This window comes from Solanum verrucosum, unplaced genomic scaffold, assembly GCF_900185275.1.
Source record: "Solanum verrucosum unplaced genomic scaffold, falcon-dt-bn FXZP01000113.1, whole genome shotgun sequence".
Lineage (NCBI taxonomy): Eukaryota > Viridiplantae > Streptophyta > Magnoliopsida > Solanales > Solanaceae > Solanum > Solanum verrucosum.
In genome coordinates this window covers 1,083,876-1,107,812 of record NW_026020105.1, presented here as the reverse complement: position 1 = coordinate 1,107,812, position 23,937 = coordinate 1,083,876, and the positions used below count along the sequence as shown (strand labels likewise).

At 33.2% G+C, this 23,937-nt stretch overlaps 2 protein-coding genes across 2 annotated transcripts; one reads left to right on the top strand and one right to left on the bottom strand.

The window, feature by feature from the left end:
* Nucleotides 1–7,250: 7,250 nt before the first annotated feature.
* Nucleotides 7,251–13,804, top strand: LOC125825201 (protein FREE1-like). The gene is made up of 10 exons (XM_049504535.1): nucleotides 7,251–7,941; nucleotides 8,214–8,300; nucleotides 8,402–8,533; nucleotides 10,659–10,790; nucleotides 10,919–10,984; nucleotides 11,079–11,189; nucleotides 12,555–12,647; nucleotides 13,079–13,112; nucleotides 13,266–13,333; nucleotides 13,449–13,804. The coding sequence occupies exons 1-10, from the start codon at nucleotides 7,339–7,341 to the stop codon at nucleotides 13,524–13,526; spliced, it is 1,404 nt and encodes a 467-aa protein (XP_049360492.1). The 5' UTR covers nucleotides 7,251–7,338; the 3' UTR covers nucleotides 13,527–13,804.
* A 7,667-nt stretch (nucleotides 13,805–21,471) lies between these two features.
* LOC125825196 (protein FD-like) lies at nucleotides 21,472–22,358 on the bottom strand. The gene is made up of 3 exons (XM_049504528.1): nucleotides 21,810–22,358; nucleotides 21,654–21,731; nucleotides 21,472–21,560 (listed from the first exon to the last, which is right to left on the bottom strand). The coding sequence occupies exons 1-3, from the start codon at nucleotides 22,356–22,358 to the stop codon at nucleotides 21,486–21,488; spliced, it is 702 nt and encodes a 233-aa protein (XP_049360485.1). The 3' UTR covers nucleotides 21,472–21,485.
* Between the last annotated feature and the right edge of the window lie 1,579 nt (nucleotides 22,359–23,937).

Here is a 23,937-nt window from a genome sequence, read left to right as displayed (position 1 = left end):
AAAAATAATTTATTTTTCCAAGTCAAATTTATTTTGGTGATAAATATAGTTTAATGATTTTAGAAGATAAAAGTGTAAAGTTGAGTGATTTTAGTGATACAATATAAAGTTTAGTGACTTTACAAGATAATTTATCATACTTCAGTGACCTTTTAAGATATTAATTCTACAATCATATACATTGGGTATTCATTAATATACAAATTTTTCATATTTTAATTTTACAAAATTATTTAAGAACTTGGTATACAATATTATATACACAATATACAATACTATATAAAATTATGAAATGTATTTATATATTCATATACAATAATATACAATATTGTGCACTATTATACAAAGACTAACTCCATTTTTTTTCTTGAATCCAGAAATCAAGTGTAGACAATAAAATTCGCGTCAAGAAAACAATAATCAAGAACGGAAAATTATGCAACAATCGTTTTATTATTTCAAAGTTCGAGTGTTGCAATCTCTATTATTCCTCTGAATTCGCCTTTTCAAATATAATTCAAGGTCTCTTGAGCTTGATCTTGGGATTTATCTCGATCTTGATCTTTATCTTGAACTTAGACTTGGACTTGATCTTGAACTTGAACTTTATCTTGCTCTTGACTTTCTAGTTGAATTCAAGGGCTTCGAGCTTGATCTTGAATCCGGTGGTCTTGATCTTGATCGTTCTTGAACTTGATCTTGACTTCTTCAAATCTTAAACTTGAACACTTAAATTTTTGAATTCTCAAATTCTTGAACTTGTAGAGAAATTGCGGCTTTTGATCCACGAGCTTTCTCTAGCTTCTTGTTCGAATTCTTGGTCCTCTTTTCTGAATTATGAGGACCCCTATTTATAGATTTAAAATAGGGGAGTTGTGATTGGAATAGGATTCCCTTCTGCCAATCAAATTTAAGTGACATGACATATGTGTTATATGGAGCGGGCTTTAATTAAATTCATATTTATTGAATTTAAATAATTAACTCAATTATATCAATCCATAATATTTATTTGGACTAATATATTAATGAATTTAATATAATCCGAATTATTTTATAAATTTATATTTAATAAAATGTTAACTTCCTTTAAGGGATCTATTGTGGTCTTCACTCTTTCTTCAAGTTCTGGTGGAGCATCTCCAGCATCTTCCTCTTCTTGAGGGTTATTGTAATTGACAGATATATGACAACACCAGACAATATCTTCTAACTCTTCATCAATCTTCTTTTGAGGCAAAGAATTGTGCTCATTCTGGATTGCAACATGATATGAAGAGCCTACACTTTCTTCATCTTCCTCGCGCTCCTTGGTGTAAACCACAGTATGAGCCTTTGCCTTGAGTTCCTCTTTACACGAAACCACAAGTTCCACTCGTCACCTCATTCTAGAAGGAATCAAACTTTTGAAATCCTTTTGAATCATAGATGAAGCCAGTGTTATCATTTTTAGATAACTTCTCTGATGCTTGTTGTTTCTCTTCTTCAATGTACCTAATCACTTGAACACAGAAGTTCTTGCAGTCGATTCTTCAAGTCGATCAAAGACGGAAGGCTTTCTATTGGGAGCAATGACATCATCTTCAAAAGTTATATGATTATTGCTTGCTCTTCTTATGGAGATGTGAACTGGCGGTGGTTGGTTATAGCCTAGGCATTCACGTGCTTGCCTGGTTTTATCAACTGATGGGAGTTTTCCTAACATTGATGGCTCATTAGGGTTATATCCAGCCTTCGCAAATAACTTGTAAGCATTAGGATCAAAACCTTCTCCCGTGCGTTTTGTAGGGAGTGCCACATCTTGCACTTGATTTTGAGCGATTGTCTTTCCTGGCAGTTTTGAAGGCAGGTTTATTGCATCAATCCGTCTGATAGGAAGAGTTAGTCCTCTTAATGCATCTTTTTAAAGGTTAGATGATTTGACTTCTTCTTTCTTTACTTTTAGAACATAGCGAAGTCCAGAAGTCAGATTCTTCTTTGAAGACATGGTCTTCCCTTCATTGAGATTGGGACAAAGTTCTTTAGTGTCAACTTTTGCCTTTTCGACAGCCGTATCGATTATTTTGCTTGTGATCTTGTCAGACTTGGTTGATTTGACATCATTTGATTTTGTCCCTTTAACAACATAACTCTTCAAATAGAATTTTGCATCGGCAAAGTGCGTCTTAACTTCGGTGAAAGGATTATTATCTGCAACTATCTTCCTTTCAATCCCGTCTTCAAGATTCTTCAAACATTAATAGTAAGAACATGAGACAATTATATTCTCGTGTACCCAAGGCCTGCCAAGTAATATATTGTATGAAGTCTTTGCATCGATCACGTCCATCAATGCACTTGATCGTAAATCTTTCATGTGAATTTCTAATTTAATGGAGCCTATGGACCTCTGTCCTCCTTGATTGAATCCTTGTATCAACAAACGACTTACACTAAGTTTTTCGATCATGATGCCGAGTTCCTTGAATGTGTGGATAGGCAGAATGTTGACTCTAGATCCTTCATCTATCAAGATTATATTTATCTTCTTCTTTAGCACGTGACCAATCATATACAAAAGACGATTGTGTAGTATTTCACCAAATAGAAGATCATTATTTGTGAATGTGATTTTTGTATCACGTGTATGTGCTTCTTGGAAGAAGGTTCAATAGGCTTTTCAGAAGATGAAGGAGACATCATTGACAAGATTTCCATTGTTGCTTTTTCTTCGCCACTAGGAGACACTTTTGGTGAGGATTCTCTCGTTGTTCCTTCTTTGTCAGTTGGAGACACATTTATTGTTTCTTCTTTATCAGCATTAAGATATGATGCCTCAACATTTTCTTGAGTAGACTTTGTGCGCAACCAACTTGGTAAGACTTCTTCTAGAGTTACAGGATGTCGGGGTTTCTGTTAGTGATGCACTTCTACCTTTGCCTTCTTTGGGCGCTTGATTGATTTCTGCTTCACCAGTTTCTTCACCATCTTCTTTCTAATCGGTTGCTCACATGATTCTTTTCATAAGCTTGACTTGTTTTGTCTTCGCCTAGTCACAAGAATCCAGCCTTCATTACCATCTATATCAACTTGAGATTTGTCTAGCTCCAATGACTCTTTTTTATGCTTTTCAGCGATACATATTTGGACCGGATTGAGCGAGCCGAATGTGATGGAGATTTGATTAGAACTAGCTTTCTCATCATCAAGGACAATCTTCTTTACTCTAACCAATCGCATCACTATATCCTTGAAGACAAAACATTTTTCAAGATGATGACTCACAAGTCTATGATACTTGCAATAATTTGGGTCATCAGCTTTTCCAGCTTCATCAGGCCGCTTCATCTCTAGAAACTCAATGAGCTTTTAATTCAAGCAACTCATCAAAAATATCAGAAACGTCAGAATCCAAGAAAGGGTATTTCTTTTCTTGCATTTTCCTTAGGATCGATTTTTGGTCTGAACACGCTTGAAAATTCGTTCTCACAATTTTCTTCTTCCCTTCCTTCGTAGTGAACTTCGCAGGCGACACATTAACATTCATTGTCTCTTTGTTGTCGTTCTTGGGCACAAATTTGCTTCATCTCTTAGGTTCCTGCTTGTCTCTTCCTTTGCGAAGGTCATGGACAAACGTCATATCCTTTCCGGCAGAGGACATGCTCAACTCCATATCATGAGCGCGAGTAACTAGATCTTCAAAGAATTTTTGTTTTATTCCCTGTAAGATATAAAGAAGCTCTTAGTGCATCATTTGGATACACATTTCTATTGCAGAAACTTCACTAAGCCTATTATTGCAATTCAGGCTCGCGTTCCTCTATCAATTTATGAAGTCTATTGCTGGTGCATCCTTTCTTTGGCGAGTATTCGTAAGTTCTACCATGCTCACAGTACGCCTCGTGCTATAGAATCGATTGAGAAATTCATGCTCTAGTTGCTCTCAACTATCAATAGAATTGGGCTCAAGATCCGTGTACCAATCAAAGACATTTGTTTTAGAGACCGGACAAACTGCTTGACAAGATAGTCTCCATATGTTCCACCATTATTACATGTCTCCACAAAGTGTGCAACATGTTGCTTCGGATTTTCTCTACCCTCAAATTGTTGAAATTTGGGAGGTTGCTAACCAGCAGACATTTTTAAGTTATCAATTCTTGCAGTGTATGGCTTGGCATACATATGAGAAGACTTGGTGGAGACTTTATACTTATCTTTTATAGTGCCTTCAATGAACTCCTTCAAGCGATCGAGAGGGATCATTCCTTCAGAAGAAACTACATCTCATTAACAAGTGGTGCTTTCTTCGCAGGATCTCCAATCTTGAACTTCAACACATTTTCCGGGTGCAAGACTCGTTTCTCCATTTAAAACTCTTTTCATTCGATCCATCAACTTATCGATTCTAGACTCTTGGTGTTGTACATGCTTTGTCAATCCTTCAACAAACTTAGTTAGATTTACGAGTTGTTCCTCAGAGGAAGAAGCAACAACCACCATTGTTTGCATGATCATTGGAGATGTAGGAGAGTAGCATGAATTGTCGCATAAGTTGATCTTCAGCGGCCTCACATTACGCGATGCACGTGGAGATGACTCATTCGTTGAATTATAGCTCTCTTTTGTGGTAGAGTTCTTGGAACCAGATTGCTCAAGGAGAGCCAATGTCTTCTTGATATTTTCAACAACACTACTTCTTCCTTCTAAAGCATTTGCGAATGAACTTGATATTTTTGAAGTCGTAGACCCAAAAACTGGAGTTGATGCGGATGACACCTGAAGTGTTTGTTGTTCTAGTGTAACAACCTTGCTTCTCGTAACAACTCTGAAACTTCCAAAGGTAACACCCAAAATGCCTTCAACTTCAGTAGAGAACTTGGAGCTAGTGGCCTTAGAGGCAGTTGATCGAGAGTTGTTCTTCATAGAAGTCATCTCGATATTATTTGATGCTTGAAAAGTTGAGATGAGAGGTAGAGATTGTCCCACTGGGCGTGCCAGAATTTGTAGACAATAAAATTCGCGTCGAGAAAACAATAATCAAGAACGGAAAATTATGCAACAATCGTTTTATTATTTCAAAGTGTTACAATCTCTATTATTCCTCTGAATTCGCCTTTTCAAATATAATTCAAGGGCTCTTGAGCTTGAGCTTGATCTTGAACTTGAGATTTATCTCGATTTTGATCTTGATCTTGATCTTGATCTTGGACTTGGACTTGGACTTGGACTTGATCTTGAACTTGAACTTGAACTTTATCTTGATCTTGACTTTCTAGTTGAATTCAAGGGCTTCGAGCTTGATCTTGAATCCGGTGGTCTTGATCTTGATCGTTCTTGAACTTGATCTTGACATCTTCAAATCTTAAACTTGAACACTTGAATTCTCGAATTCTTGAACTTGTAGAGAAATTGCGGCTTTTGATCCACGAACTTTCTCTAGCTTCTTGTTCGAATTCTTGGTCCACTTTTCTGAATTATGAGGACCCCTATTTATAGTTTTAAAATAGGGGAGTTGTGATTGGAATATGATTCCCTTCGACCAATCAAATTTAAGTGACATGAAATATGGGCATTATGAAGCGGACTTTAATTAAATTAATATTTATTGAAGTTAAATAATTAACTCAATTATATCAATCCATAATATTTATTTGGACTAATATATTAATAAATTTAATATAATCCAAATCATTTTATAAATTTATATTTAATAAATTTTAAATGATTACACCAAGTTCATCACCTAAAAAACTACCTTAAATCAATCAAAATTTTAGATTTAGGATCCACAATACATAATTGAATTTTTGCAATATTACCAACCCGAAACACAACTTATATTATGGAAATTGAATTTTGAAACTTTGAAGTTTCGAACTTCAATAATGACTGAACATCAGTTCTCGGTTGGATTTGTGAAAGAAAAATTTATAAGAAATTATTATTAACAATAATGGAGTTTCACTATGAAGCAAGTGAAAAATAAGTGTTTTTGATAAATTGATTAAGATAAAGGGTGTGTTTGGTATGAAGGAAAACATTTTTCGGAAAATGTTTTTCAATTTTCTCATGTTTGGTTGGGTTAAATGTTTTCCAAATCAACTCATTTTCTTCAAATTTAAGGAAAATGACTTCCCTTCAAAACTTAAGGAAAACATTTTCCAAAACTCTCTTCCAACTTCAAATTACAATTATTTTTTTGTTGAAAAAATCAATTTATTTTGTCATATCCTCAAACCAGCCCCCCAACCACTCCTCCCCCCCAAAAAAATAATTTTTAAGCTTGTTTTTAAATTCAATTTCTTTACTCCACCCCAGCCCCCACCCCCCTCCCCCAAAAAAAAATTAAATTTGTTTTTAAAAAATATTTTCAATTTCAAAATTTCATTTTTTTCACCCTTACCCTCGAACCCCCCACGACACCCATCCCCCTACCAAATCTTTTCCGGAAAATATTTTCTATTCACCAACCAAACATGAGAAAATAAGTCAAAAATCAACTTATTTTCCAGGAAAACATTTTCCATGAAAAACATTTTCCTTCATACCAAACACACCCTAAGTTTAAAAGTAAATTATTGAGATAGTTTTTTAAATAGAAATTCAATCTCATTGAAAATTGGATAGCTGAGATTATAGTCACATTAAAAATGGGATAACTGAATCTATTATTGGATAGCTGAGATTATAGTCACATTAAAAATGGGATAACTGAATCTATTCAATTTTTTTACAGTAGAAGATATAAAAAAATAAGATATTTTCAATATGAATTTGTAAAAGAGAAATTAGTAAGAATTTCTAATTAGGAATAATAGAATTTTATTATAGAAGAAGATATAAAATACTCCGTCCGTCTACTTTTAGTTGTCATATTGCGCATTTTGAAAGTGTGATTAATTTTTAAAGTTAAATTAGATTACATTAATTTAATATTTAAAAAAAAATTAGATAAAAAGTACTACAAATTGCAATTTTTTGCATATCATTATGATAAAAATACGTCGTAAAATGTTAGTCAATATTCTTATAGTTTGATCCTAAAAAGGGAAATCATGATAATTAAAAGTTGACTGAGTAAATAAAATCAATTTAGATAAGCATTAAAAAAAGTTGACAAAATAAATGTAATTATTAGGACAAGTCATGCTATTTCGAGAAAGTTCCTCATATCGCTAACCCGGTCGGCCTGTCCAGTCCAAATTGCATCCCGTGGCGCTTACACGCTATTCTTTTCTCTGTCGCCATCTCAACAAACTTAACTTCCCTTGCACTCCACCATTTCTTCTTCTTCTTCCTCTGTTTTCATCATTTCTTCAACCGATTCATCTTCTCCGATCTCTAAATTCTTCAGTCATGCATAACGGCGATGTTGGCTCTTCCTACTACCACCAACCTCACTTACACAACCCAAACCCTAGCTCTACTCCCCCCGATCATTCCTACAATTCCTACGCCTCCGCTCCTCCTGAACCTTCCAGTTACTCTTCCTCCGACTACTCCACCACCTTCCCACCTTATTCTCATCAACAACAACCTTACACTTTCCCTCACCTTGATGCTCCTCACCCGAATTACTATTATCCTCCGTATGATCAAAATCAAACCCCTATGAGTTACGATTATACGGCACAAAATTATGGTTCCTCTGCTCATCATACAATTGAGAATAATGGATCGTATGGTGATTCGGGTATTTATAAATATAATGGTAGGAAAGATGAGTTGTATAAAGAGAGTCGATCTGAGTCGAATGTTGGAGTGATGTTTGATGATTATGGGAGGCCTATCAATGTTCAAAATCAGAGGGAGAACCAAGGATATGAGAGTAGTCGTAAAATTGTGAAAGCAACCCCGAAAATGGAGGAACAACAGGATGTTACAGCTGGTGTGTTGAAGTTCCGCGTCAAACTTTTATCAGAAGGGATTGGTCAGAGTGACATGGATGTGCTTTGTCAGGTTAGAAAGTTGGATTATTGGTGTTTGCACAACTTTCATAAGCTTGAAAGGGAAAATAATTGCAGTTTGAAGCTATAATTGGCCTGCTTCAATCAATAAACTAAGCCACAATTACTAACTAGTTTAAGTTGTTTATATGAATCCTCTGCATCTACTTTTATGTTGACTATCATGGCTATGCTTTGATCTGCTTACCACTGTTTATTTATTTATAATATCTACCAGTTCACCAATTATATATTCTAAAGTTTTGCATTGAAATTCAAATTCAGATTGGTCTAGATGGGATTCACTTACTTGATCCTGCTACAAGCCGAACTCTGAGAAAATATTTGCTGGAGAATGTGACAAGATGCGAGGTAAGTTTGTCATTTTGATTGTATTACTTCTGGTATACGTTATTTCATTGGCAGACAAGATGCATGTGAAATAAGTTCATTTATTATTCTTTCTCTGTCAGGTGTTGGATACATATATATTTGCATTTTGGGCCAAAAACTCGGTTGACATGGAACCTAGACGTATCAGGCTGAAATCAAATAGCTATACTGTGAACAATATGCTGGACACTGTGACAGCCGCAAGTATTCAGGTTAAAAGATCTCACTCTTCAAAATTTGATCTCATCTTTCTGTATGTTTGTGTTTGATAAATGTCTTCCTTGGGTTTGCTACATATAACTTTAATCCCGCAGTTGCGGAATGTGTTGAGTTACACAAGAAGTTGTCTTCTTTATCTGACTTATTATCCTTCTTTTGTTTGCGTAAAGGTAAGCCTACTAAAGGATATCTGACCTGTTGTCTTAGTGGTGTTAGAATTTATATGTTGCTCTCAAGGTGTGTAGTTCATGCCAGAGAACTAGCATTTAGCACAAAATGAATAGGCGTTGCTGATTTTTTCACACACTATTACTCTGGAGGTAAGACACGAAGTGTCTATTTAATAAGTGATGAATTTGAACTTCGTTTAGTTTCTTTTTCCCGTCATGGAAGATTTATATTATTTGGTGTTACCCACCATTTATGCTACAATTAGTTTTAGTCCAATTCAGTGACGTGAACTTTTAAATCTGAGAGATGTCTGGGTTTAGCTACTTATTTGGGGATAAAGAATTCTGGAGGATAGATACAGCCAGGCTCTAATTGGTTTATGAAACAGATGAGGAGGTTGTGCCGTGTTGAGGTGAAGTGACGGAGGGGTACATGAGAGTGTTAGAATAGCTAAGTAGAGGAGAGGACTATGAAGGAGGGAATTATGGGGGGGATGATAGGAGAATTAATGGGGTTAAGCTTTTGCCTGTTAGTAAATGGCACCTTATAGCGATGAAGATACTCAACAGGATAGCTGATTCAATTGGAGAGCAACATGGGGACGGGTTATTTGATTGGTTCAGTATTGGAATATTCTTGATGTGAGGTTTTGATATCAAGTTAGGCTTGCCAAGTGGGAGCTTGAGTGGTTTAATGTAGAAAGAGGAAACAAGAGAAGATGCGGCAGTTTCAAAATTGGAAAATAATTTTGCTCAGATACATATAGCAATGAAAACTAAATGGAGGATATGAGATCACAAACGACAAAGCAACAAGAATAGTTGGATTGATGTATGACCATTAATAGAATGACATCATTTTTAGGGATGGAGCGCGCAAGACAATTTTGTTCAAGAGAATAGATTGGCTGAATGAGCCCAAATGAGTTAGCACAATATGTTATGAGATCTGAAATCAGGACCCATTAATGGGGCTGCTGGAAATAATTAAGGGTATATGTAACTGGGATTTCGATTATTACTTTATGGCAATATTTAAAGCCAAGAACCTAAATCTGATCCTTAGGAATTGTAAGTATTTGAATTTGCTCTCATCTTTATGGGAAAATTGCATGGCCTATAAACTTGGCCAGTAACATGGAATTGGAAAAGCACAAGAGATTTGGTCCCATCAACGAAAAGGAGCTTGTGAAGACTACAAAGTGGTTCTCTAATTCGCTATGGACAGGCAAATTTGGTGTAGTAGGGATGACTAATTTTATCAACTCATATATTTTGGATATGTATGACTTTTGGAGTTAATTGATTAGGTATGTCTTAATGGGTTAGGGGTAACAGTAGAGGGATAATACTGATACCATCGACTTTGGTTGGTCAAGAAAATCCTACCCATAGAGGAATCAGATAGGTGGAAGGTTTGCAACCCCCTTCTCCCCCAACCAAGCAAAGCAAAGAGCCACAGCCATCACCATCTTGGTTTTTTCTTGGAAGGGTGTAGAAATTGTACTTTTCATGTTATACTTGGCTCGATTTTATATGTCAAAATAGGTTAAAAGTGGAGGTTAACTCTAGCTGGTTTGGTTAGCTGTATTAGGTTTTATCCTGTATTCACACAGCAGTAGATTGAAGACTTAAAGTTGCATTTGATTGTCCCTCCTATGGATGCTTGCTTATCTACTACATTGGAATTTCCATTAGATTTGTAGCTGAAGCAACTACTATAAGTAACTGTAAGCTCAATGGATTAATTCTTCTCCCTGTTTCGTGCATATCAAGTTTAGCTGGTGTTCCTACTCTTTAGATATCGTTCACTTAAACTATTGGATACGATTGAAATTGTTTTTCTTTCATCTACTGCCGTTGCTCTCAACAAGATATCTAGATAAAGTGCTCCTCTGAATAGTTGACGTCATAACCAATGTACACATGCTTCTTTTATGTGGTTCAGGTCAAGGAGATGGGTGAGAGTAATAAACCTTCAGATTCAATCAAGGGATCTGAGCAAGCTGCTGAGAAGAAGAAAGGTTTTGCTGATTTGATGAAGTTGATGAGGCCACTAAATGAAGAGAAAGATTTCTGGGTTAGATTTATGATCAACAAATGCATTAATTTAGTGGTCCTGCTTTCCATTTCTTCCTGTTGAATTGACTACTGCAAGTAACTCTTAACAAATTTGTGGCTCTCTTTTGCCTAATTATTCTCATATAGGTTCCTGATGAAGCAGTTCGAAAGTGCACTGCTTGTGCGACAGATTTTAGTGCTTTCAATAGAAAGGTACATTTATTTTGAACAGTGGGGTAAATGTCACATTTTCGTATTTCCTGTTTTAATTTTCTCTTCTCATATGTCTTCTTTAAATCTGTATCAGCACCACTGCAGGAATTGTGGGGATATTTTCTGTGACAAGTGCACGCAAGGTAGAGTTGCCCTCACCGCGGATGAAGATGCACAGCCAGTTCGAGTTTGTGACCGATGCATGGTATGCCCTAGTAAAATAATGGGTTAATTTCAGGTTTATGGTTTTCATTTATAAAGACATGTTAAATGTGACTTCTTTGTTTCAATTAATGGAATGTTAAATGTGACTTTCCATGCTCATAATACTAAAGTTAGACTGTAGTTTGACTAGAAAAATGTTGTTAACACTTCTCACCTCAGCTTTTCTCTAACTGGTAAAAACACACCTATTCCGGATGTTTTTCACTCTTTTTTAGCACTTGGGAATTTTAGATTCTTGTTTGCCAAATCCTTTGACCATATTACTGTATCTAATAAATTCTTTTTTTGCATGAGATCCCAATTGTTCTAATTGATATAACTTTTACACTTCTCTTATCTGGAAGCTTGGATGGGAGCTTTTATGGCATTGGTAGTTGCAACCAAAGAGTCAAATATGCTCCCTTACATGAAAAAAAATAAAAAAATAAAAACTAGTGTCCTACTGGACAAACTTGATTTAGGATTTTCCCAATAAAATCGACCTTAATATACATCATTCAGCTCTAAATCTTCTAACCTCACCCTTAAGTTTGTCAGAGAGAGATGTTTTGAAGCAACACAAGTGCAATTATTACTCGTACAAATTGAATAGAAGTGGAATCAGGAAAAGTTGTGGACTAGGTGCACGTGAAAATGCTTTGGGGAAAGAGGGACATAAGGAAATCAATGGATCTCGCCGTAGCTCACTGTTTCATGCTTGAGAGATAAAGAAAGATGAAGTGGTTTAACACCATGAGCAGCTGCAAAGAGACATTTCGTCTCTAAAAGCTACTAAAGGTTTCAATAACTGAAAAATTTCTGCCAAAACCTCGATTACATGTAGAAAAGATTGGAGATGTAATCCTTATCAAAAAGAAATTGGAGAACTAAAGCTCCAACTACATAGTTGAGCCCATTAAGGAAATAGCGCAAGATAAAAGCAGTGCATGTGTTCCATCTATTTGAAAACATCAGAGAAAACAGTGTAATTATTCTGAACAGAAAGCCTCTGTGTCTTATTAAAGATAAGATACTACCACCTGGGAACTTTCATTGTTGATATATGAACAAACATTGACTATTTCATTTTAAAAGCAGGACATTAAACCTATCAACATTTTCTTGGACAAGAACCTTTCAACAATCTAATGAAGCTATGGACTCTTAATATCTGATAGTTATTGTATTCTAAAGCTTTTTCAGTCTTTCATGACAGTGTCTTTCAATGTTTTACATTCTTTTATCTGTTATTTTGTTCAACGATTGACCTTCCATATTTTGCATTCCCTTGTGATCTTATAGGTTGCAATGTCTTGAAGCAGTACTTTATAAGATATAACAAGATTGAACTTTACTCATTATGCAGGCAGAGGTAACTCAGAGACTCAGCAATGCCACGGAAGCAACGACAAAAGTTGCTGCATTGCAAAGTCATGCGGACCTTACAAGAAAACTCAAGGTGAATACTGACTTCCTAGGTTCTTTAAATTATTCATCAGGACTGTTCGGAAATTTTCTGTTTAGATAGGTCATTGGAAGTGTATCTTGGAAATCAATGCTAATTAGCTTATGTCCACAATTATGGAAGTTACATTACTTTGAACATTTGAAGTATGTATTAACAATTTTGAGATGAGCAGTTGGATGATTGAATTGGAGAGAGAAGAAGTAAGCAAACAAAAAATTATAATTTTTGCTACTTTAAATTTGCGATGTGCTTTATAAAGCTTCTGGTTAGGGTTGACATATTATTTATCGATGGATTATAAGTTGTTTTTTTTTATTATGTTTTATTACTTCTATATTCTGCCAATGTGTACCTACTTTAAAAAATTTCTATTGCATCTTCGTCAGCATATACTAATTTCTACGATTGAAATTCAATAACAGGAGGTGATGGACAAAAACCGCAAGACTTCAACAGGTAGTATACACGGCTGCAACAGTTTCTTGTTTAATTGGCTTGAATACTTGTTTAGAATGATTGCTATCTGGAATAGGCATGCAAACCTTTCTATGAGTACTACAAGTTGGAGAATGTTTTCTCTTGGAGCTGATGATGTCTTATCATTTTCAGGTCTTAGTTCTCAAGGATCTAAGGGGATGAGAGAGGTAGAGTGTCCAACTTGCACAGTCCATTTACAGGTTCGGTACCATAGACCATGCTTTTCTTCCCGTCTTGTTCTCTTGTGTCTATTCCTGGAAACCCAAGAATATACTGTCCCTGTGGATGAATTTTATATGGAATTTGACTTTGCAGGTTGAAGTGCCAGTTTCTGGATCAGAAACGATAGAGTGCAGTGTTTGCCAGCATCCGTTCCTTGTTAGTGCCCATTGATCTACAGTGTTTTCTTTTGTAATATCCCTATGTTAAAAGCCAGTGTGATCGTCCTTTACTCATAGTTTTGAAAGAGTATCATGGTCTTTATTGAGTGATAACTGTATTATTCTCTCTTTATTTCATAATGTAGATTTATGTACAAAAGGGGGTACAGTAGTTGTACCATCTGTCTAGTACTTAAAAACTCGGGAAGTGTATAATGATCTATTGATAGATGCCTAGGGGCATGAAACTAAATTATTGAGTTCATTGTACAATGCATTTGTTTACAACTTTCTGCTTCAATTTTCATATGATATGCTTTTAGACATGTTACGTCAAGGGTCAACTTGGGATCACTTGTGGTTCCAAGCATTGTGTCTCGGTTAGGGTGTAACTCGTCCAAGCATGTAAGCTCTCAATCAACAATAGTGGGCTGTTAATTTTTTAAAATACTAGACTACATGAATTCCAACAGAACTTCAACTTCACGTAGTTGATTAATTCAGGGTGCTTAATGTGGATGGTTATATCCTTGAGTAACGCATCATTTGAAACTCTTCTGGCCCCAAACAGGCAACTCTCTCACTCTTCACGGATCCAAGGACAAAGTGGTAATGGAATGATTTTATATATTATACACCCATGTTTGCTGTCACTTAAAAGTGACAATTATGTTGTCAAAAACTTAATTTGATATGCTTCAATATAGTTGAGCTCAGAGGCGGAGCCAGTATCAGGAGTTTGGGGTTTTAAATTTTCTTCATCTTCCTTACCATTGAGTTGTCAATTTGTTTTGTTAGGAATTCAAAGTTATTGTACTTAATTTTCTAGTACAAATATATGGTCTACGGAAAAGCTACTGAGTTCGTTCAAACCCACGAATCCCCACCTAGCTCCACCCCTGATTCAGTTCTCACTAATGACATTCCCTTCTTGTACTCTGTTTGGATATGCTTCAATATAGTTGAGCAACTTTTTTCTAATTATGGTCTTTACTTAAAAAATAATAATTTAAGTTTCTCTCTACCTATACCTGTATGAACACTAGATTAGTGGGAAAATCTTTTTTCTACTGCCATCATGTATGTTTTTAGATGGCCTACAAAAAGGTCCAAAAATTTCTAGTTTCTTGATCAACGTAATTTGAGGAGACTTATGAAAAAGATAGTACTACTTTTTATCTTCTAAGTTGATCATGCGTTTTAAATTCTATTTTAGACTGCAAATCACTTGGTTGTCAAGACAAATTTAAACCTTTATGACTTTCTAATATAGTTCTTTAATTTTACATGTGTTGAGTTCATGAAATTGATGTAAATATTAAGGGTAGCTTTTGAGCATCTCGATTAATTTCACAGGATATCTGTCATTTTTCATCAGTAACAAATACTAGATAACTCTGTCCACTAAGGCGATAACAAATGGAATGAATAATCTAGTATTATTTTTTTTTTGATCCCCACTAAATTTTGAACCTGAAACCTCAAAAGTTTCAACCACTTCATGGGATCACAATTTTATTTTTAAAAAAAAGTATCTATCTTAGTGTTAGCTGTGGTCCATTAACCAAATCTCTATATTTGATATCCGAAAATAAAGTACCATAGAAAAGGACAAACATGCTTATTCAGCTGTTCCTTTTTATAACCATTCTGAGTGAAGACAAAAAAAAGGATCACTATAAAAAAAAGAAGGTGAGATTACATAAATTATTTGATTACATGCAAAAAGAAAAGTTTTTTATAAAATATATACTCTTACCTCTTAGGCTTTGATAACTTTTATTATATAAAGGAGCAGTATACTTTATTAGTTAAGGAGGACCCCAGTCTCTCCATTGTTACAAAACCTACACTGCTCTAGGAAGATGGGACAACATGTTAACATCACTATAAAGTTGCCTCCACTTAGGCAAGAGAACTCACCACTAAATAGATAAAACACAGAGAAAAGATATAAAGTGACACTTGAAGTTGTTCCGAATTTTCAAAAAGATACATTAACTCTGCGGGCGTCCTATTACTTCACTAAACAATCTTGAACTGATATTATTACATCATTCGGGACAATTTTGGTCTGTGCTAGCAACTACATATATGTATACATCTCTAAAATTTAGTTGCATTCCAAATTGATATTTGCTTTACACTACTATTTTCAAAGGGTGTTCCTATCACTCATTTTCAGCCAAGCAAGATGTCCCATAAATACTGCTAATCTGAGCAAAAAAAACTCATTACTAGTATTCTCTTTAGTAAACTATAATAGTATATGGACTATATATGCATATAAAATGTTATTAGTGATACTAAATTGTTTTCTTCCACATTGTAATTAACTTTGTTAAAAAAAAAATCCAAACTAGTTCGATAGACAATGCTCTATGATGGAGTCTGAATTCATAGTTTTAGACAAAATTGATGAAGAAGCTGAATGATTTTCGAACACCAAACTGTGTTGGGTTCGATATGCTTACATTGTGATTGCCAAGAAGCACAAGAAACGGCTGGGAGCATTATGTTTAATGAAGATCCTCCTCAAATACAATGAATATATAATACTGTTAGACAATTTCTCTAGTGGAATTATCACAATGAATTATGTAAAGTCTGTAAGATCACTTACAAAAGACCTAACTTAGCTTGAGAGATGGTTGAAAGATCGTCGAAGGAAATAGGACTATGGACGATGATAAGTCATCGTAGTGATAACTTTACCTAGAAGACTGGAGATCCCAAAATCTTGATTCAAGAAGATCAAACAAAGTCTTCAACATTGTCATTCACCATCCATTGGAATTCGATTATTTCGAATTCATGCCGTGTAGGTCCTATTTGGAGGGAAGCATTTCCAATCAAGAACTTTTCTATACTCAAGGCTCGAGTCTGAGATTTCTAATTAAGGGAGAAGCAACCTTATCCACTGCCCCACATCCTTAGCTGTTTTTTTTTTTCTTTTGAAAGTATTAATCTTGTGTTAGTTGTGGTTCCATTAAGCTTACTCTGTATATTTGATATCCAAAGATAAAATACTTTTTCTATCCCTAATTACTTGTCCACTTTTGAATTGACACACAAGAAAACAATTATTGTCATAGTGAGTTTACCATTTTACCCCTATTAATTATGAAGTCGATGAATTAAAAAACATTAGATTTTCAAGAAGTTCTACCTTTTTCAAAATAACTAATTTAGGATATAATAGGTAAAAAAAATTGTTCTTTCTTGATTTATTAAAATAGACAAGTAATTAGTGACATTTAAATAAAAAAGTGGACAAATAATTAGGGACAGAGAATACGATAGAAAAGGTCAATATGCCTTATCTCGGTCCAAAATTGGTGATAGATATGCTTATTCTGTTATTTCTTCTATACTACTATTGTGAGTGAAGAAAAAATTAAAGATGATCACTAAAATAAAAAGTGATATTACAAAAGTTACTAAAATATATATTCTGATCTTTTTGGTTTTGACACCTTTATTATATACTTTATTAGTGTAGGAGGACCCCAATTTCTCCATTGTAATAAAAAAAACCTGTAAGTATGCTCTTGTAAGATGGGACAGTAATATGTCAACATCATTATAAAGTTTCCTCCACTCCCACCCAAGAGAGCTCACCACTATTATCTTGTCTTACTTATACTCTCTCTGTCCCTTGTAATTTGTCTAATTTTAATTTTTTATGTGTTCCCTGTTACTTTAATATCAAATTTTAATTTTAATTTGATATTTAGAAAATATCCTATATAGAAATGAAAATTAATAGTTTTTAATCTTTCGATGGGTATATTATTGAATTATTAATTTCTTGATAGTCAAACATTGTTCATTCTTTTAGTCACGAAATTTGATATTTTCTTCAAAATAATTTTAAAATATTGATACATTATTTTAAAAACTATTTTAATAATCAAGATACGAATTTTAATTGCGGTCATATTATGTAACATAATATTAAATATGTTTACATAATATATTTTTATGAACAATATATTAACTATTCAAACACATTTTGTTTTAAATTAGTTCAAAATTTTCGTTCTAAAACATGTCAAAACAAGCTTAGCTTTTGTTATTGTTTGTATGAAGTTAACCAATAGAAACTCTTCATTTTAACAATTACAAAAATATCTTTATGGGCACATAACAAAAGTAAAAACATGTATGAATTCTTCTAGGTTTTCATTTTGACCATTAATTATACAATTATTAATTTTTCCTTAAATGATGTTAGAATTACTAAAATGTCATTGGTCGTCCTTTTAATGACTCTTCTATATATAGAAATTTAGCATATCTACAAATCGATAGCCATTAAGTCAAACTAATAAATTTCAAAATAAAACCGAACCAATCGATATGCAACAAAAATTTATTCCAAAATTATCGATCTCTCTTTATCCATTAATCAATATACTAAACGTGTCTTAATATGGACAATAGTGGTAATAAATTGTTTTCGTCCATATTGTAATTAACTAATTAAAAAACTTTGTTCTGCCGACAATCAGGAAAACAGCTACGTATATTTCCATATTGTTTTTTTTTCCTTCCATTCATTTTAGTTATATTAACTTATTATGCTACTAAAAATAGCTAGTTTAAACTATAATTAATTATATTTATTTTTACTTTTATTCCTACTCAATAAATATGGGGAGAGATTAATATTTTAAAAAGATAGTAGTATTGAATTAAAATTAAAGAGTAAACAAATACAATACTTAATAATAAAGATAAACTAGATAAATAATATTATTTTTTTAATTTTATAAATTAAGACAAATAAAAATAAACATATATTTTTAATTAATGAATATATAAAAATAGACGGAGGGAGTAATTGTTTTGATTCAATTTATTATTAGAGTGGAATAATGAAAAAAAAATGTGTGAATAGAGCTGGGCATAAAATATTGAAAACCAAAGTATCGAATCGAATAAAACATTTTGATATTTTGATATTTTGGTATTCGGTATTTCGGTTAGTATGATATTTGAGAGTAAAATTTTAGAATTATGGTATTTAGGTTTGGATTTGATATGAGACATTAGTATCATTTGATATTCGGTATTTCCCGAATACCGAATTATTTACTTAATGAAGGTCACTAACAACATGTTCATTACTCATTAGTACAAGTCCAAAAAGTAAGTTAAAGAATAAACATAAACAACTAAAATACATATGTCTATTAGTTGTATCAATTTGCTTTTCTTGGATCTTTTATTACATCGTGTCTCTAAATTAAAAAAAAATAGAAATAATTGGAGAAATAGTATTAAACTTTATAATATAACCGACTATAACTTTTATATGATATTACCGAATATCATACCGAATCGAAGTTTAATTTACCGATTACTGAATTACCAAATCAAAATTTAAAAATATGACATTAGATATCTACTTTTAACCACCAATTATCGTATTATTAAACCCGAATATCGAACGCCCACTCCTACGTGTCAATTACTTAGTAGCACAAAGTACTCTCGAGAACACGACACGTGTATTTCGGATTAAAGTAAAAGGTAACAAAATTTCATGAACCATATGGTTAGTGTTGCACTTCTTTGAAACGTGATTGAATTAGAATATTGAATTTTGGGGTACCATGTTTTTTTAATTATTACTATTGTTGGATTACTATTTTGAGAGTAACTTTTATTTTTTAAAAAAGCTTACTTTATTTTCTTGTAATCTCTATAAAGAGAAGGACAAATCCAACATTATCCTAATGGGATTGTTTTTTTCCCTTGTCTTGTCAACAAACATATCAACACTGCTGGGTCGTTTGGTAGCTCATCTAGAAAGTTAATTATATTCAACAAAAGAAATATCGCATTCAGTGAAGGTAAATAGTTTTTATATAAAATTAAGAATTAATTTTTTTTTGAGTAATATTTATAAAATAATTATTATATATATATTTTAAAAATACTTATCATCTATAGTTACTGTGTTATATATTAAAGTGAATTATATATGTATTATACTTATTTTGATGGAAAAAAATTTGCATTATGTATTAAAAAGGAATTATGCATGTATATAAATATATTACACTATGCATAAAAGTTAATTTTGCATGCATTATAGGAATATTATAAGTGTCTTAAAATGTACTAGACTTCATTTGGTAAAAAAAAGTTGCACTATGTATCAATGGAATAATTAATACATGAATAACTAAAACTTTCATTACTAATATCTACATAAAATAATACATAAATTTATTCATAACTAATTCATCTATTACTCAAGTTGCATAACTTCAATCAACTACCAAACGATCCCTTAGAGTTGTTTGGTAATTGGTTCGAAGGTGAGTTATGTAAATATTAAATTCTACATAAGTAATACCACATTTGATAACTAGTTAGAAGATAAATTATTCATGTATAAAATTAATATAATGTTTAGTTTGTAATTTAAAAACTTTGAATAACATGTGTACAAGTTAATTATAGGAGAATATATAAATTATATATTTTATATAAGATAGAAAATAAAATAATTAATATGTGAATAATTAAACTCCATATAAAATAATACATAAATTTTATTATAATTAATCTACACATAATATATTATTAATATCTCACGTAACTCTAACCAGCGACGAAACCACCCTTGGATGAGAGTGTAAAGTACAAAGGGGTTCTGTCTTTATTGGAGCATCCTACCTCTTTTTCTGAATGTGGAAAAAGTGTTAGGTAGACTCCTAGCCCCTAGGAAACTTGGTAGTACTATAATAGCCCATTGGTCCATAAATTCATTTGATTGGTTTTTGCCCAACCAAACCTTTCTTTGTCGTTTATGAAGAAACAAGATAGGATAAAAAAGGAGACCCACACACAAAGGAACAAAATGAAGAAAAAGGAAAGGTCCACCACATGAAGAAAAAACCAATTAATACGGATTATTTGGCTAGAAACAAGTTATTTCAGAATTAATTATCGTAAGATAATTTATTCCATCATGTATATGGGATAATTTATCCATCACTATGATATAAATGATGGGATAAGTTATCCCAAACATGATAACCAAACAAGACACTAAATTTTTATTCTAGAACTATTTACTTTTATCCCCACACCAAACAACCCCTAACAGATTTGGTCCACATTAATCTCTATTCACAATATGGTCTAAGGTTTCCAAGGCATCTCTTGTTGTTGTCTAGTATACCTTGTCTGTGTTTCCTCTCTTGTCAATATTGCCATTAAATTATGTATGAATAATTTTATTTAACATAGTACTTTAAAAAATTAAAAAGAGTTCTTTAAATTTTATCATCTTAAAGTAAAGATGTGAAGAATATATCAAAATGTACTTTAATCTTTAATCTAAAGCACGTGCAAAATTAGAATTAAAAAATTATCAAAAAGGATATTTTTTTAAACGGAGTAAAAAACAATAAAACAAAATTTTTTTTTTCTTAAACTTTATCTCAAATTAAACTAACTCGTATAAATTGAAACAAAATGAGTAGACTACATGCACAAATGCCCTTTGTAGTTGAACCAAAGAATGAAAAAAAAAACATGAGGCATCCCTATCAATGGGCAGCATTAATAATAAGGGCAGAAGAAATTGGCGACAATTTAGTGTTGTGGTGTCACAACAAAATGAAAGTGATGGCCAACACAAAAGATCTTTATGCTTCCAAGATTCTTACTGTTCATTGTCCAAATGCTACAATAGTACAACATTACTAAACAAAGTCTCTCAACCACACACATTAAATTAATAATTAAAACTTAGCTTACAAGAACTAACCATTAGGCTTTTAGATGGATGAAGACAAAACACTAGTACAGTGTCATAGATAGAGAAAAATAATCACTTTCTGTCTTCCAATTTGATCAAAATGCCTAAATCACAAAAAAGGGGGCATAGACAGAAAGAGGATTAATAATTTGTAGGAAAAATATTAGACATTTCATTGTTGGAAATTCCTCAAAATGGGGCCGTTGATGTTCTATTGAGTGACTTCATTTTTGGAAGTTGAGCACCAGTTGAAGCTAAGCATAACTGACCACCACATGAAAAAGGACAGACAGATGAATGAGAAAAAAAATGAGTTTTTTACACTCCAAAAGATTTAGCTAAACCATAAAAAGTAACCTGTTGCTGCTGCCTCTTGAGCCTGGCATTTTCTTCCATCAAATTGGCTACTTCCATCTCTAATTCATTCGTGTAAGCCTGCAAGTTATAAGGAGTAACAAACATTATGATGTACCAATGATGCATTTTATTATAATAAGAGAATTAAAAACTTACCTGCTTTCGAGCCCGGGATCGAGCAGCGGACTCACGGTTCTTGATCATCCTCTTGCTTTTCTGGTCACCAGAATTGTTGTTATCTAATTCAGGATGCCTTTTTCTTCCTGGAGCTGGTGAAGCTAATCCCTCATTAGAAATGTTTTTTTGTTGAGTTTGTCTGATTGGGTTTAAGGTGCTAAAGAAATGAAATTCAGGGCCAGAGTTCAATGTCAACATGGTAACAGGGGGAGGAGGCAAGGGAGGAACAGGGGAACCATAAGCTGCTGCTGCTGTTGCTGTTGAAGGGTTATTAGCAAATGGTCTTGCCAATAAATCTTGCAAAATTATACCACCAGTAGCAGCAGCAGTTGTATTTTGTGGATCTCTAGAACATGAAAGATTTATGTCTTTCCATACTTCTTCCATGGTTTTACTATTTATTAGTATAGGATTAATGGGATGATTATAGCTACAAGATGTAGATGATGATGATGATGATGATTTTGAAGAGTTAGTTGCAAGGTTTTTGTTTAACCCTTGACGTTCTTCATTACTTGATGACCACATAGTGAAAGTAGTGCAACTCTTTAAGAGTAAAGAGGGAGGGGGAAGAAATTGATACTGTTTTTTTCTTTTGTATTTACTCTTAACTTGTTTTATCTAGTACTACAACTATATAGTATAGCTATATATACAAAAATTTGCTACAACATATAGATTTTCTTGGGAAATAAAGAGAGGAAAAGAGGTATGAACAGTGGCAAATGTTTTAATTTGTGAATTGTCATGTCTGAATAGTACGATAAGCCACGCGGCCCAAGTTTGTGAGTCTTTAGTTGTGGACACCCCATTTTCAAGTGAACTTAGATTTACCAAGTTGAGTCAACAGATACTGCTTTTCTTTTTTCTTGTGTGTGTGTGTGTGTATGGTACGTAGCACAAGTTTTCTATTTTAGTATGATGCTAGGAAGGAGAGCAATTTGTCCAATTATTGTCAAGAAGGATAACTCTTTAAGCTATCCCTATTTTTTAGATTCATATTTAAATTTTTTGGTGTTTCTACTTATTTGGCCTATCATTTTCTTTAGATTGAGAAAACTCCGGTTGAATATGTCACAGATTATGCCAAGTAAATCATATTATTCCTGATTTAGTATATATAGTATAAAAAATATAATACTATATATATGATCTCGAGACAGATTACGGTAGAGCTCATAAGATTTTCATGTGTTGCATGATATTAAGGTTATACGATATTCATTTGTTATCGGCGAGTACTGTACAATTTTTTACCATGTCATCGGGACACGAGTTCTTCCCTATCTTCGGGTCATAAGTGTACATCACTTTGTAAAGAGTAAAGACATAAAAACACCATCAAAGTTGTTCCGTATTTTCATAAAGACACCTTAACTTTCAAAGTGTCCTATCACCCCACAGAACTATTTAATATCTTTGTAAATGGGCCATTTTGACCCATTCCCTCGTCTATTTAGTGGCGCGTGTTGCTCACTCCCTATGATGAGAAAAGACCCGACCCGACCATGTTCTTTGAAGAAAGTCATTTCTCCTTTTCTTTTCTTATTTCTCAACTTTCTCTAAAATCTAAAGAAATAGAAAAGTTTTCTCGTCGTGTTGTTGTTGATAATCTTGTTGTTTATGTGTCTTGGTGAAGATTCTTGGAGATTGAAGGTCTAACATGTTAGGGCTCTACATCATATGATAAAAATCTTCTCTTTTTTCGATTATTATGATTTTAGGGATTATTAAAATCTTCTTGTAAAAGTGTTGGAATCGACCTCCTATTGTTGTCATTGTTAAGATATTGTTAGGATATTATAGTTTTTCGTTGTTACAGGTTGATGTTGCTATGGAAAAAACCATGAAATCAAAAAATTAGGGCTATTTTGGGTTTAAAATTGGGGAAGATGACATAAATTGATTATATAATTAATAATAAAGAAAGAAAATGACACGTGACACTTTTAAATTGGTCCATGGCAGTGAAAACACGGAATGACGCGCCTCATGTGCGTGGTAACAACCCAGACGAGGGAATGGGTCAAAATGGCCCATTTACAACGATATTAAATAGTTTTGTGGGGTGATAGGACATTTTGAAAGTTAAGGTGTCTTTATGCAA